Raw genomic sequence first — 16,319 nt, forward strand, 5'->3', positions numbered from 1 at the left:
GTTAAAATGGATTAGGGGAGGTTAAGGTTACTAACGAGGATCCTAAATAGGATTAGGGACTTAATGAGCACTTGTTGCTGTCCAAGGAAGCTCTAGAAATAAGCTCCAAGTGAGTGACACAATGAAAGATCAAAGTTCACCACTTCACTTCCTTATATAGGGACCAAGATGCTCTAGGATCAAGACATGGAAGTCTAGGATAGTTGCAAGATCACACCAGGTGTTCCTAAGAGCCTAAATACTGCCTAGCAAGCCCCTGATTTCGAAAACCATCCTTCTAAGTCGGTGCAACGGGCTGAACAGGCAGCTGTCCAAAATCTGCTGCCAGCGACGATCTTACGAACCGTAAGCTTGAGGCCTTACGGTCCGTAAGGACCTCTTGCGGACCGTAAGCTAAAATGGTTACGGTCCGTAACCGACCTTGCTGAAACATGATCAGGTACCCTCCTTACGGACCATAATCCTAAGGCTTTGCGGTCCGTAACCGATGACCAGAGGACAAAAAAATGTGAACTTTTAAGTTTTGACCATGCACTCAAACCAACTCCGAATTTAGTCCATCTTTTTCAGATGTGGGGCCATCTTGACCAGCCATTGCATGCCTAACATGCTCTTACATGTTTCCCATTCAATTTTTCAACTTACAAGGGCCTTGCAAAGTGACGGAGATTACCAAGAATGAGTCTTGGATTCTCATAATAGTTGGCCAAGGGAATTAATTATATTGGTTTCTATTCACAAGGATTTAAATTAGTAATTTAGTAGAATTAATCCTGCCAAAATCCAAGTCCATATAAAAGATGAAACTTGGTTTTTTCGAAAACAACCGGTTATCGTATAAGATGATTATCAATTGATTTAAGGATCTTGGGATTTATAAAAATTTGGGTCGCTTAGAGGTGATTTAATAACATGTCGCCGTTGGGTCGTTCAGAGGTATTTTAAACAACATGACGCCCTTTTTGTTGTAAATCCTACCACGCACCTTTTTATTTAATCTGGTTTTTCTGACACGTCTGTCTCTCATGACACGTGTCCTTATTTTATTGGACAGGAATTTTCGAGGTGTTACATTGTGTAGTGTGTTTTGTTCGGGCTTCAAGTATGTCATGGAGTCCGGAGTTTGTCTTGTATATATACCTTTATGTGAAATAGACAAGACAGTGAGTCTGTGTGAAATTCTGTGCACCTCTCTAACCCTAATCATTGTGTGTGTGTTTGTCTGGCGGCTACTGTGTGTGTGACGTCATTCATCTTCCTCATCAAGCATACTCTGTGTATTCTTGATTTCTCTCACAAATCTCTGCATTCTAGTGTTTCATCTACAGTGGTGGATCATCAGGTGGATTCCGCACACCTGTTGGTTGCATTAGCTGAGTGAGATCTTGGATTAGGAGGGCTTACACGAACTCAACAAATGTATCCTTCTGTTTTAAACCCCAAACAGGTTGGTGGGGAGCATCACTGCGAGCCTCTTCGGTATATGTTTTGTGGTAGATATCCCCCAAGGTATCCTTAGGACCTATGGGAGCTTGTGGCATCGACCCTTGGCTTCCAGCACCTTCCTGACCAGCCGCGAAAGCACCTTCAGCATCTACACCACCTGCAGCGGTAGAAGTCTCTTTGTGCGCTGCCTGCTCTGGTACAGTAGCAGTTGACCCCTCAGCCACGGATGTCACATGTATCGTTTGGGCGGGGGCGTCAGGCTGCGCAGTTGCTTTCGGCTTAATAACCTCAGTCTCTTTTGGCTGAGCAGCCTCCTTTTCCTTTTCCTTGGGGGGCTGGTCAAGCCCTGTGATGCGCGTGACCTCCGGACCCTAGGCCGTAGCATGTTCAGTAGCAGCAGTCTTGGTTTCCTTTTGTTTTTTCCTTCTTAAGGATCACACTGCCCGCAGGCTCTACAACCACTTTCTCAACCTCCCTCTCAGTTGTCTTGGGAGGCTCGATGATAAACTTCATCTTCTTCGCCGCTGGTTCCTTCGGTTTTTCCAGCTCAACACCCTTAATTTTGTCAGGGGTTTTCTTCATATCCTTTGCAGGATTTTAAACATTAGAAAATTTAACCAAGTAAAATGTAAAGTGTATTAAGTGCAACAACACTAACCTGTAGAAAACTTGTAAAGAGAGCGCAAGCAGCTCTGTTTCCCTATCACCGGGCCCACAACCTTCTGCACCGGTTTGGCTCCAATAGTAGCCTCTTCTCGGGATCTCTTCCTGCTAACCAACTTAGCAGCAGCCTCTTCTTCATGTTCTTATTCCTCTTCATCCAATGCGATCGAATAGGGGGTCATGCCAGCTTCAGGGATCCTAGACACCGCGCTTCCAGAACTCTTTGACCCGGCTGCGCTGCTCTTCTTCTTCTCACCTATACGGGATAAACCCTCCAGTGAGTCACTCGCAACAACGTAATCCTCAAGGTTACTCTGCCAAAATCGAAGAGTACTTTTATCTTGCGTCGTGGCAACTACGAGGCTAGTTCCGCCCTTCTTACTGGAAGCGCCAGTGTCAACGGTCACCTTCTTAGTCTTCTTCTTTGCAGCCTTCTTTGGCCTCTCTTCCGGGTCTATCCCCAAGTTGCGCAACACACCTGCAAATATGTTAGACCATGAGCTCAAAGTCTTCTTGTGACGAGCCTACGGACCTCTTGCTGGAAAGAAACAAGATCTCCTTTCCAGCAGAAGTCACGCCGCGCAAGGGTCTCGTTTTGGGAAGTAGTGCACCTTCAGTCGCGTAAGGAGGATTGGCAAAGACTCCAGCAGGGGGATAGACGAAATTGCCCTTTATTTGCTCATACCAGTAGGGCTCCCAGATCGTAGCGGGCGCACACCCATAGACCCACCAAACGTGGGAAAAGCTGCTTGATAAAGGTGTGCCCCTGTCATAAAAAACAAACAGTTAGGCGCAGGAAGATTACAAGGGAAGATAAAAAGCAAACAACATACCTCTATCTTCAAACTTCAGAACTAGCACTTCGTAGCTGGTCTCCGGCCATTTATCGCTCATTTGGGCCGCAACCAACACATTCTCACCAAATATACGGTTGGGCTTCGCAACAAGATTTAGATGCCAATCAGCCCCATTGGGGATAGGGAGTTCCTCTTTCTCAATCGTGTCTGACTCGCGGAAAATCATCGCGATCGGTATGACCTCCTCCCTGATGAAGAAGAACTTTATCTTCCAGTAGTAAAAGCTTTTTGGAGGGTTTAGCAGAATCTTCTTAGCGGAGCCACGGTTACCGAAGGAATAGAAGCCTATATTCCTGATCAATTGGTAAAAGGCCTGGAACTTCTCGATAGTGGGTTCCTGCCCCTAAGATCGACATGAGAACTCAAAGTTTCGAACCCTAACCATGCCCATGGGACTCATTTGAGAAATATGGAAGCCATAGAAATGAAGAACAAACGCCATGAACTCCGTCACCGACAGTCGGAAGTTCCCTTGCAAGAAAAAAATCTTCAAACAAGGTGATATACCCCGGCGGTGCGTCGGCGTCCGTCTGACCTTGCCGAGGATATCTTGCATCCCACTCTGGTGGAAACCGGAATCCCCTGGTGATCTGCTCAAATAACCCCTGATCCCATTTAAAGACAGCGAGCGGACCTTCTTCAACTTGGACTTCTTCTTCAGCCATGAGTACTTCAATATGAAGAGTTACCTATTTTCTGGGAAACTTAAAGAATGCTCAAGAAAAACTTGAAGATCTGTTATGAAACCTTTGAATATTCGAAGAAAGTTTGACTAATAGAGAGAATAAGAGAAAGCAAATGAGTGATTGTGTAATCCTCTCTCCCTTCATCGGATATATATACCCATTGCATTTAATGCGATGGGTAAACGTGTCGAGATCACCGTGCGCGTATCCAATCAGCAATCGCCACGTAAGGCGGATTCTCGGAGTGAAGGTTACCACGCGCACGTGGGCCTTACTCGCCTGAAGAAGAGCCGAACCATCAATGACAGAATGATGATCGCCATGTCAGCAGTCAACTCAACCGTCGCCATCAACGACATTTGCACCAACCTGTCAGAATTCAAATATTGAGAGTTTTCCCGCTCAAAGTTATTACAAAACTTCATACAGAAGTTAGCAAAGGCTACGTCGCATTCATCATTATCCATGAGCTTGTGCGGTAAAACTCAAAACCAACAGCCAACTCTGGTAGCCGCGCCATAGTAGTAGGCAAGCACTCACACGCGCGCCGACTACCAAGAGCTAGCAAATAGTTCCAAAGGCTAATACACTTCCTTTTCTATAACTCCAGAGCTCCAACCATTTACTTCGCGCATGGAAGCAGCACTGGACTAGGGGGACTTGAATGGATATGGTCCCAAAAAGCCACGCAGACCATTCAGGTCGCGCGCTAGACCATACTCCTTACTCAAAATACCTGATTAATCCATAGACCTCGCGCGGGCTACTTACATAGAACCTGATCCTCGCACGAGACCCAAACAAGGGATAGCATCAGTTTTTACACTTAGTATTCTGAATAAGAGCCCTCAACTCCTACAACCTTACGCGAGACAGTTACTTGCACAACAAGGGTCGCGTAAGAGTTATGGCGTAGGGCCACTTCAGCAGGTACCAAAGGTACGAGTGGCAGAAGAACGAGCCAATCAACGTCCATCAGGCTGTGCTCTATCGTGCTCCATGATTAGCAGCTGTACAGGAGACAGAGAGTACACAAGGACGCCTACGTGGCACCAATCAGGGGGCGACAACATCTGCCCCATGATCTCCACTCACTTGCTGATGGTAGAAGGACAACAAGGTCGACAACCCAGACACGTGGCTCCAATCAAGGTGCGCCAGCACCGAAGATCTCCTAGAAGCCACTAACGGTCGATACAAGTGAGACAAGGAGGATATTCCTTATTATCGCCTTCCGGCCGAAGGCCCATCAGCCCGTCTCCTCCTATACCACTCCGGCTATAAATAGGGACCTCCATCCTTAGGTAAAACATTCTATTCTCTCTACTTTTACTCATAACACACACTTATTTCCTCAAAGTAGTTACTTATTCTCACACCGGAGTCTGGTTAAGATGGAAACCCCCATATTCCCCTCTTAACGAGCTAACGGTGTTGCTGTTTTGCAGGAAGATCGGGTCACATTGGAGCTTAAGAAAGATTAAGAAGATTAACCCTCATGTTTGAAATATAAACCCAACTAATAAACCTTCAAAATTAGTTACGTGTTTCTTCAGGTACGTTTTGGCAAAAGGGGCAAGCTTAATCCCCAATACGTTAGGCATTTCAAAATTACCGAGAGATCGGTAAGGTAGCATATAGCCGGATGAGCTTAGTGTAGTGCACAACGTTTTTTTCACGTGTCGAATCTGAAGAAGTGTCTGTTAGATGAAACCCTTATTGTTCATTTTATGGAGCTCACGATCGATGACCAACTACGCGTCATTGAGGAATCGGTTGAATTCACGGATCGAGAAATCAAAACCCTCAAGCATAGTAGGATACTGATGTGTGTAAAATGCAACATATAAATCACATCAATTAAGGCATAAAACTAACCCTTTTTAAGTACTAATGTTGGAAAAAGAGTGTTTTTGTCTTCCTTTTGTATTTTCAGGATGAAATGAGCTCAAATTCACAAAAGAAGCAAAAAAGACAACTAATTCTAGCATAAATACAAGGAAAGGAATAAAAGTAGACTGCCCGGACCCTCAACGACATCCTCCAAAGCAAAGAAGAGAAAACAGAAGCCTGAACACGCCCCGTGCTCAGCCAGCACGGGGCCGTGCCCAAGAAGCAACATAAAAGACAATTAATGAGGAGAGAGAGTGTCAGACGGGCACGGGGCCGTGTCCAGTGAGCACGGGGGCGTGGTGAAAGTATAGCAGGCGCATTAATTGTAATTGCAAATTACAATTAATGAGGAGAGAGATTGTCAGACGGGCACGGGGGCGTGTCCAGCGGACACGGGGCCGTGCCCAGCCTTCTGTTCAGCCTATAAATAGGAGTGCTTGGCTTCATTCCATCTCATCCCTTGGCACACCACCTCTCTCACACTTCATCCACCACCCACCACCACCATAACACCATCATCCACCACCATCATCTATTGTCCATCGTAGAGTGTGTGAGTCGTCTCGGGATCCAAGATTGATAGTAAGAGTTCTTGACAATCAAGGCCATGTTTGCCTAAGTCTCTTACATCACTTGGTGAAGACAAGTGTTTAGTATAATACTTTTTATTTTTAATCTTTTGCACTTTTTATTTGGTTTTGTATTAATGACTTTAATAACTAGTTGCTTATGTTGAGGGTGATCTTTCCTTATCGTTTGTCCGTGGTGTCTTGGCATTATTTTACTGTCTATATAAATAAAAGATTTTCACCATTCATATCACCACGGTCTATATGGAGGTATGTTGGCTACCTGGTCGGGGGTTAAGGGAACGGTTTGGTAAGGGTCTTGCCCTTGTTCAGCGTTTAGAGGTCCTGCTTGGTACCTGGGTCAAATTTAGTAGGATCTCCTTCAATGCCCATAGGTATTGGATGGCGGGGATCCAAACTCTTTGACCCCCTCATAAGTTAACTACTATTAATACTATAACCCGGCTATTTAGGACTGTATCCCTGCTGACTCAGACTACTTAGCCGAGGGTAAGGTCACCGCCGAAAGCGGGGCCTACCATAATTTGCATTAATAACTTAATTCATTACCTTCCAATAATCCAACCCTTTAGGATTGTATCCTTGTTGACTCAAACTGCTGGGTTGAGGGTAACGTCGCCTTCAAAAGAGGGGCCTACTACAATAACTAAGATAATCTCTTAAGCAAGTGCAAAAGTGCGAAAATAATCAAAGGTTATACTAACACACGAGTCGGATCCAAGTGATTCATCTTGTCTATCTGTTTTTATTTTATTTTTATTTTTCAGCATTTAGTTAGTTTTTATTTTCTTAGTTTAAAAACATTTTTTCTCACTTTTTGATTTGATTAGACGTTGAGGATAAACCGGTATTAAAAGCTCTTGTGTCCTTGGACGACCTCGGTATCTTACCAACACTATACTACGTCCACGATGGGTGCACTTGCCCATATGTGTGTTTAATGTTAGTGAATATCGTGTTTTTATAGATTTAAAACTTGGAAAAGGTGTAAAAAGGGCTTAATTATATATCTAAATTATATATACACCAACACACATCAAGTTTTTGGCGCCGTTGCCGGGGACACAAGGATTTTAAGAAAGTTAGGAATCAACGGCCTAATCATATTTTTATTTTTCTTTTTAATTTCTAGGATTTTTCTTAGTTTTTCAGCTTCTGCAGAGCTCAGCACGGGCCGTGCCTGGTCGGACACGGGCCGTGCCCAGCATCGTTACTGGCAGTTTTTAGTTTTCCAAGTTACAGAAGGCTGACCACGGGGCTGTGTCGGTGCAACACGGGGCCGTGCCCATCTTCCAGTAACTGGGGTCTGGAAAATATTAACTGTAACTCCGACCACGGGCCGTGTTCGCTGAACACGGGGCCGTGGTGAACCTTCTGACCAATATTCTTTTCTGTTTTTATTGCAGGACTTGGAACCCGACGCCAATATTACGTAGTGTATGAGCTCCAGTTCTAATAAGGACATAAAAAAACCACTAGAAGAACCCGAACGCTTTCTCAGAAAAAGATTAAAAGCTAAAAACCAAGAGAAGGTTTCGGGTGATCCACCTCCAATGGCGGACCAACGTACCCTTATGGATTATCTACGACCCACCGTAGGTAATCTAGGCGCCGCTATCAATGCTCCGAATGTCGAAGCTAATAACTTCGAACTCCGGCCGCATTTGATACAAATGCTCCAAAACTCCGCAACCTTCCATGGGCTTGCGGACGAGGATCCCCATCTACATATCACTAATTTCTTAGAAATATGTGATACCTTTCGGATCAACGGAGCATCAAATGACGCCACCCGCCTCCGTATGTTTCCTTTCTCACTAAAAGACCGAGCGAAAGCTTGGCTCAACGCCCTCCCAGCTGGATCGGTAAACACCTGGGATGAACTAGCCCAAAAATTTCTATGTAAGTATTTCCCTCCCGCTAAAACTGCTAAATTAATGACTGAAATTAATACATATTCACAAGAGGACGGGGAATCCTTATATGAAACTTGGGAAAGGTTCAAGGAGTTATTACGCAAGTGTCCACATCACGGCCTTGCGATATGGCAACAAGTATCCACTTTCTATAATGGATTGTTGCCACACACAAGGCAGACACTTGATTCTAGCTCCGGGGGACTTTTAGGTAATCGACGCCCACACGAAATATATAATCAAATTGAGGAAATTGCTCAAACCAATTTTCAATGGCACACCCCCCGGGGGAATAAATCTATCGCCCCGGGTGCCCATAAGGTCGATGAAAGCACTTCTTTACAAGCCCAAATCGAGGCCCTTTCTTCAAAAATAAAAAAATTGGAAATGACAAAAACAGTCTCGGTTATGGCTTGTGAAGGGTGTGGTGGGTCACATGAACATTGGAGTTGTATGAAAGAAACGAACGATCAACAAGAAATGGTAAACTACATTGATAATAGACCTAGGCCGTCGGGTCCCCCAACGGGAACTTACAACCAAGGATGGCGAAACCACCCAAACCTTGGTTGGAGGGAACCCGGCAATAGTAGTAACCAACAAACCCAACGAACAAACTTTTAACAACCAAGAAATGAGTCACAAAATTTCACTCAACAACAAAGTGGACGAGAAAGGCTCGAAGATACTGTATCTCGCCTCATCTCCGACACTGAAAAGAAAAACTCGGAAAGATTTCTACAATTAGAATCAAATTTTAGAAATCAACAAGCTAGTATTCAAAACATAGAAAAACAATTAAATCAAATAGCTCAAAATTTTGCCGGGAGACCGCAAGGCGCATTACCTAGCAATACCGAAACAAACCCAAAAGCGCAACTTCACCTCATCACGCTACGAAACCGCACCGTAGGGCCTGCAGAAGCGTCGCCGCCAACAGAAGAAACAGTACCCACACCTCTGCACGAGAAGAACTCCCCTCCATCACCAGAGCCTACCAAAGCTCCTCGAGTTCCATACCCCGGTAGGTTAATTCGTCAAAAGACCAATGAGCAATTCGCAAAGTTCGAAAGTCTATTAAAGCAATTGCATGTCAATATTCCTTTTATCGAGGTCCAAACCCAAATGCCCAAATACTCTAAATTCATGAGGGACTTCCTTACACATAAAAAGAAAATTGAAAATTTGCAATTAGTCAATTTAGGCGAAGAATGCTTTGCCCTCGTACTCAATAAACTTCCCCAAAAGAAAATCGATCCCGGAAGCTTCACGATTCCCTGCAATAGGGGAATCCCCCGTTCGTAATGCCCTAGCCGACCTTGGGGCTAGCATTAACCTCATGCCCTCATCAATGTTTAAAAGACTCGGCTTAGGAACCACGAGCCCTACAAAAATGAGCATACAACTCGCTGATCGATCCGACAAATTTCCACAAGGTGTCATCGAAAATGTCTTGGTAAAGGTAAGCAGATTCGTCTATCCAGCCGACTTTGTCATACTCGATATGGAGGAAGACACCGAGGTCCCCCTCATATTAGGGAGACCCTTCCTTGCCACCACCCAAGCAGTGGTAGATATGAATGACGGAACACTCACCTTGAGGTATGGGGATGATGAAGTAAAGTTCGGAGTTGGGAACAGAATAGAGGACGAAGACCCGGTCAATTACATGAAGGTTATTAATTCAAGCTTGGATGCTGCTCTCCGACGGTGTAACATGGGACGCCAAGCATCCCACTCAGAAAACATATAACCTCGCATTGGGTCTAGCCAAGGACCCTTATAAACGTGGCGCACCACGGAGGCATTCCGCGGAACTATCCTTAGTTTAGTTTAATCTTTTAGTTTTAATTTGCAGGAATAAAACACACTCATGGTGGTAATGGATGAAAAAGGGAACGAGAAAAATGGCCCCATGCACAAAGAACAGAGCAACCTGACATAAATCTTCATCACAGAAGGCTCAACACGGGCTGTGCCCAACCAACACGGCCCCGTGCTGAGCCACCTGCAGAAAAACGCCCAGTTCAGGTAACTGGACACGGGCCGTGTTTACCGGACACGCCCCCGTATCCAGGCTTCTGTCTCATTTCTTTAATTTCTGTTACTGGCACCTGACCACGGGGCCGTGCCCGGTCACCACGGGGTCGTGTCCAGGCTGCCAGTAACATAAATCTTTGCTTTTTAACACCACACCACACATCCAATCAACCTAAAAATTTATTTTTGGGACACATTGAGGACAATGTGTAATTTAAGTGTGGGGGGGGGGGAGCTAACACTTTGAATTTTTGCAAGTCCTAACAACAAGCCTTACACAAAACTCTATTGGAACCGCTAAACACCCCAATTTTTTTTTAAAAAATTTCTTTCATTTTCACTTGTCTAAAGTTTAAGTTAGGAATTACAAGTTTAATAAGGTTATATTTTTATGAAATTTACAACCGAGAGCGTCGTGATAACAAAGAACCAACATAAGAAAATTACGAAACAGCATAACAAGTCTAGCATAACAAGTCACATTAAAAACCCATTCCCACAAAAGTGAGTTTTGAGCCTTTATTGAGCATACAAATTTACATCTTTAGACTAAATGCTCATTTTTCATTTCTTGTGTGAATAGCCGCTTGGTTCTTACAACTCTAGAACTTGCCACGACGATACATTCCCGGTCCTTACCAACTTAAACCCAAGTAAGTAAATGATGGACGCATTAGGACTAACCATTTTTCCTTCTACACCATTATTTTTCATTTTTTTTACCACCTACCCAAAATCCCCCTAGTTAACCCCTTTGAGCCTAAACCTTTCATTTCATTACCCTAAAACCCTTTTTACCCACCAAAAACCCTTTTTTATTTTTCACCCTTTATTTTAGTAACAAGCTCGGTTTTTCGCAAGCTCGCTATTTTATGTGACTAATGAAAAAAAAATGATGATGAAGTTGAAAACAAACAAAACCTATACAAATAAAAGCTTGTTTGGAGAAATACTTCAAAATAAAAAGTCACTAAAAACAAAGTGTGTTACGAAAACCGACGCTTTTTACGCTTTTCGCCCTTTTACTAACCACTAACCCAACCACCCACCTTTAACCCAAGCCTAACCCTTCACCCAAAAAGTCCTCTTGATATTTCCAAAGGTAAAAAGTTAAAAAGGAGGAGGATTGATTGCTTGGCAAGCCTATGGAAGGCATAAGTTCCATGCCGCTCTCGAGTGATTCACTAAAAATACACCTTCGGCCGAGTGTTGAGTGATTTATCCCGTGAGGTATGTGAACTTGTATATAAATGAAATTTTAAAAAAAGGCATGTTATGCCCAAATAAGTAATTTATCCTATGAAACGTTCTCAATAAATCATAACGAATAGGATTGTGAATAAATAAAAATAAAACCTAAAAAGAACTTGGATTCCCGACACTCTATGACAAGCCAAAAACTTTCTCTTCTACCTATTCCATTTGGGAGTGTAAGCCACATTTTAAAGAGTTTTGCTTGAGGACAAGCAAAAGTTCAAGTGTGGGGGTATTTGATGTGTGTAAAATGCAACATATAAATCACAACAATTAAGGCATAAAACTAACCCTTTTTAAGTACTAATGTTGGAAAAAGAGTGTTTTTGTCTTCCTTTTGTATTTTCAGGATGAAATGAGCTCAAATTCACAAAAGAAGCAAAAAGACAACTAATTCTAGCATAAATACAAGGAAAGGAATAAAAGTAGACTGCCCGGACCCTCAACGGCATCCTCCAAAGCACAGAAGAGAAAACAGAAGCCTGAACACGCCCCGTGCTCAGCCAGCACGGGGCCGTGCCCAAGAAGCAGCATAAAAGACAAACTTGTAGAAGCTTCTATTGCCCACCACGGGGCCGTGTCCAGTGAGCACGGGGGCGTGGTGAAAGTACAGCAGGCGCATTAATTGTAATTGCGAATTACAATTAATGAGGAGAGAGAGTGTCAGACGGGCACGGGGGCGTGTCCAGCGGACACGGGGCCGTGCCCAGCCTTCTGTTCAGCCTATAAATAAGAGTGCTTGGCTTCATTCCATCTCATCCCTTGGCACACCACCTCTCTCACACTTCATCCACCACCCACCACCACCATAACACCATCATCCACCACCATCATCCATTGTCCATCGTAGAGTGTGTGAGTCGTCTCGGGATCAAAGATTGATAATAAGAGTTCTTGACAATCAAGGCCATGTTTGCCTAAGTCTCTTACATCACTTGGTGAAGACAAGTGTTTAATATAATACTTTTTATTTTTAATCTTTTGCACTTTTTATTTGGTTTTGTATTAATGACTTTAATAACTAGTTGCTTATGTTGAAGGTGATCTTTCCTTATCGTTTGTCCGTGGTGTCTTGGCATTATTTTACTGTCTATATAAAATAAAAGATTTTCACCATTCATATCTCCATGGTCTATATGGAGGTATGTTGGCTACCTGGTCGGGGGTTAAGGGAACGGTTTGGTAAGGGTCTTGCCCTTGTTCAGCGTTTAGAGGTCCTGCTTGGGACCTGGGTCAAATTTAGTAGGATCTCCTTCAATGCCCATAGGTATTGGATGGCGGGGATCCAAACTCTTTGACCCCCTCATAAGTTAACTAATATTAATACTATAACCCGGCTATTTAGGACTGTATCCCTGCTGACTCAGACTACTTAGCCGAGGGTAAGGTCACCGCCGAAAGCGGGGCCTACCATAATTTGCATTAATAACTTAATTCATTATCTTCCAATAATCCAACCCTTTAGGATTGTATCCTTGCTGACTCAAACTACTGGGTTGAGGGTAACGTCGCCTTCAAAAGAGAGGCCTACTACAATAACTAAGATAATCTCTTAAACAAGTGCAAAAGTGCGAAAATAATCAAAGGTTATACTAATACACGAGTCGGATCCAAGTGATTCATCTTGTCTATCTGTTTTTATTTTATTTTTATTTTTCAGCATTTAGTTAGTTTTTATTTTCTTAGTTTAAAAACATTTTTTCTCACTTTTTGATTTGATTAGACGTTGAGGATAAACCGGTATTAAAAGCTCTTGTGTCGTTGGACGACCTCGGTATCTTACCAACACTATACTACGTCCACGATGGGTGCACTTGCCCATATATGTGTTTAGTGTTAGTGAATATCGTGTTTTTATAAATTTAAAACTTGGAAAAAGGTGTAAAAGGGCTTAATTATATATCTAAATTATATATACACCAACACACATCAGATACGTATATTTCGAGTTCGTCGGAACTCGCGTCGTTGCCCAGAGTTTACCTAGGAACGGGAAGACCAGATGATGCGCAAGTATCCCTAGTTGTTTAACAATACTTCCAGCACTGAGGTTACTATTGAATTTTGGGACGAAATTCCAAACCAACAGTAGGATGATGTGACACCCCGCAAAAACATCTAAACACACTAGCTTATCAGTGGTTGCGCACTAAATTTCAGGACGAAATTTCTTTGAACTTAGGGATAATGTGACACTTCGGGTTTTCATGCACATTTCCTTTTATGATATTATTATATGAAGCTAATTGTGTGAATGTAATGAACGAGAGTTATATGATAATCATTGTCCAAATATATATGTACATGTGTGATATGCTATTTGAGAATTAAATTATGAAAACTTAGCTGCTCACCTCTCTGCCCGTACATACCACATCGACCACACACACTCTTTCGTTTCAACTCGCTTGGGCCACACATGGAGTGGACTTGGCCTAACATTCAGCCCACAATACAACCTAGAGGATCTAAGTGTGCGACCTTTATGACACTTATAAATGCCCTAATGTAGCCAACATCAGAAGAATGTTGGCAGCAATCTTTACTTCCTCTTCGAAGCATCATTCTCTTCATTTTTATCGCACATTCATATGTCAGGTTAGTGTTTGCACACTATACGAGCATGTTTAATCATATGCTTGTTGAATGATTCTTCATGATGAGTGTTAAACCGATCAACTAGCTTAAGTTGATAAATGTTAGTGTGTTGATGTTCAGTGTAATGCTCATGAGTTTGATGCCATTCTTTACTATAACATGTTGATGTTTTGACAAGACCCATTTTAATGTTCGGGTTTCACACTCTTCATCATCGTTAAATTTCCTAGTTTTCTGCTTTTAGCCGTTGTTTCTTTTACTATAAATTGTAGGTTTATTTCATTGTTATGTACGCACTTATCAATTCAGTGAATAAGAGAACCAAGCATTTGAGTCTTTCATATTGTTCTTGTTATCTTGTGTTAGAGTTGCTCTAAAATACCAACATATTCATTAATTTATTTAAACTTTTATAAATGTCATCCATACATGGGTTTTTGAAGTATAATTATTACATAATGATATGAGATGATGGCATTACTCAAATTAAGATTCGACCCAACAAATTGAGACGGCCGGAAAAAGTAATACTCGAAAACTCACTCTCGTTATGTATCCAGTCATGGAGGAGATTAGAGTAGAAATTGGATGAAATCGCCATGGGTATGCCTATCAATGCAGCTATAAAACCAAGAGCCCATGGAATCTCCATCCCGAAAATAAGGGACAATGCTGCCCCGAAGGCCACCATAGAGAACATGGCGGACAATAATAGGCTCACCGAAGCAACCATCAAGGCTAGAGGTCGACGGATGTGGAAGTCCTGTTCCGTGAAACGAGCATTCAGGATTGTCGAGAACAATAACATAGAAAGATATGCTGTCACCATGGCTATAACAATCGACGCTTCAAATACAATGAATGCAGGTTTGCCGTTAAAATTTGGGACTCCTTTATTTTTTTCATCATTTCCTCCTGGTACAGTAATTGCTGCGGCAAACATGATTGTGATGATTATTGTGGCAGTAAGTGCGTGGGAGTTTGCAGTACTCTTCATCCAGTTTCCACACTCAACCAACAACTCCTTGTGCTCCTTTGTAAATACCATTTCAGGTGTTTCTCCAAAACAGTTTTTCTCCATGAGGCCTTCAGGCACCTTTTCCTGAGCTAACTGCAGGATATCTTACATGCATGATCGTTAATTGATCATCATCTTTTCTGACTAGGGCTGCAAACAAACCGAACGAACACGAACGAGACCTTGTTCATGTTCGTTTGTTAAAAAATATATATGTTCACGAACAGTTCATGAACATTTACCAAACGAGATTTTATGTTCATGTTCATTTGTTAAGGAAATAAACTTGTATGTGTTTGTTTGTTAATTTTAGGCAACGAACGAAAGCAAACGTTGAAGAATACAAATAGAAACAAACAAACACAAACACACGTTCATGAATAGATCTTTATTACACCAACACTTATTAAATATTTTCTTTTCCAGGATCATGTAATATTTAAATAAAATATAAAAACACTAATAAACTATCGAACACAAACGAACACATTACCGAACATTCACGAACATAAATGAACGAACGCAAACTGTGTTCATGTTTGTTCATTTAGCTAAATGAACGAAATTTCTTGTTCGTGTTCGTTTGTTTAATAAATGAACGAACACAAACGAACTTTCCGCCGAACGGTTCACGAACTGTTCGCCAAATGTTTGGTTCGTTTACAGCCCTGTTTCTGAGTAAAAAATTGAGTGAGTGTTTACCTTAAACCATCTTAACTCAAGCTGCAACTGGAAAGGGGGACTTGATAGAAGATTGAGTTTCTTGGAAGGCCCTAATCTTGCAACATAATGCAGGAAATTATTCCCACAATGGTCGTCTTTGATTTTCTGAGAGAGACTTGTATGCTTAGCTATAGATGTGTTAATTACTAGAGCAGCAACCCTGGACGCACGGTTCTTAAAAGCAGCCTGGCTAATGTTGTTACCATCTTCATCGAAAACCATAGCTGCACTTGGAAACCAATTGACAATTTTCTCTACAACATCGCTTGCATCTCGCCTTATAGCTTCTATAATTGGCTCCGTGTAAAAAGCTGGGTAAGAGCTGGTGTCATTTGAAAATTTTATCTTTTCACAAACAATGTCTAACAAGGCTCTAGCAACCGACCGTCTTTCCATTTTCTCTTTGTAATTCTTGAATACTGAAACAACAGACATAATTAGTTTCACATGAAAATGTTGGTTACATATATGATTTTAAATTGTAAATTGTTAATTCACATCACCTGATAGCTTCATGCAAATCCGAAGAAGCATTTTAAAAGGAGAAACCACAACTACTCAAAATTAAAAAAAAAAAAGAGAAACATGTTATAACGCAATTACTAGAAAAGGCATCAAGTAACCACTGTCTTATT

At 42.2% G+C, this 16,319-nt stretch overlaps 1 protein-coding gene and 1 non-coding gene across 2 annotated transcripts; both read right to left on the bottom strand.

Moving 5' to 3' along the window:
* Nucleotides 1-8,066: 8,066 nt before the first annotated feature.
* Nucleotides 8,067-8,173, bottom strand: LOC118482355. The gene has a single exon (XR_004868398.1). It is a non-coding gene; the product is annotated as a small nucleolar RNA R71 (small nucleolar RNA).
* Nucleotides 8,174-14,386: 6,213 nt separating this feature from the next.
* On the bottom strand, nucleotides 14,387-16,256 carry LOC118481983 (ankyrin repeat-containing protein ITN1-like). The gene is made up of 3 exons (XM_035977354.1): nucleotides 16,188-16,256; nucleotides 15,664-16,103; nucleotides 14,387-15,054 (listed from the first exon to the last, which is right to left on the bottom strand). The coding sequence occupies exons 1-3, from the start codon at nucleotides 16,216-16,218 to the stop codon at nucleotides 14,425-14,427; spliced, it is 1,101 nt and encodes a 366-aa protein (XP_035833247.1). The 5' UTR covers nucleotides 16,219-16,256; the 3' UTR covers nucleotides 14,387-14,424.
* Between the last annotated feature and the right edge of the window lie 63 nt (nucleotides 16,257-16,319).

The sequence above is a fragment of the Helianthus annuus genome, chromosome 9, assembly GCF_002127325.2.
Source record: "Helianthus annuus cultivar XRQ/B chromosome 9, HanXRQr2.0-SUNRISE, whole genome shotgun sequence".
NCBI classification, from domain to species: Eukaryota; Viridiplantae; Streptophyta; class Magnoliopsida; order Asterales; family Asteraceae; genus Helianthus; species Helianthus annuus.

Excerpts from the sequence above, each read along its gene's own strand:
- LOC118481983 (XM_035977354.1), bottom strand. The coding sequence starts at position 16,218 with ATGCTTCTTCGGATTTGCATGAAGCTATCAG. Across the intron at positions 16,104-16,187 it reads GATTTGCATGAAGCTATCAG|TATTCAAGAATTACAAAGAG; the intron begins GTGATGTGAATT and ends CTGTTGTTTCAG. Across the intron at positions 15,055-15,663 it reads TTGAGTTAAGATGGTTTAAG|TTAGCTCAGGAAAAGGTGCC; the intron begins GTAAACACTCAC and ends GATATCCTGCAG.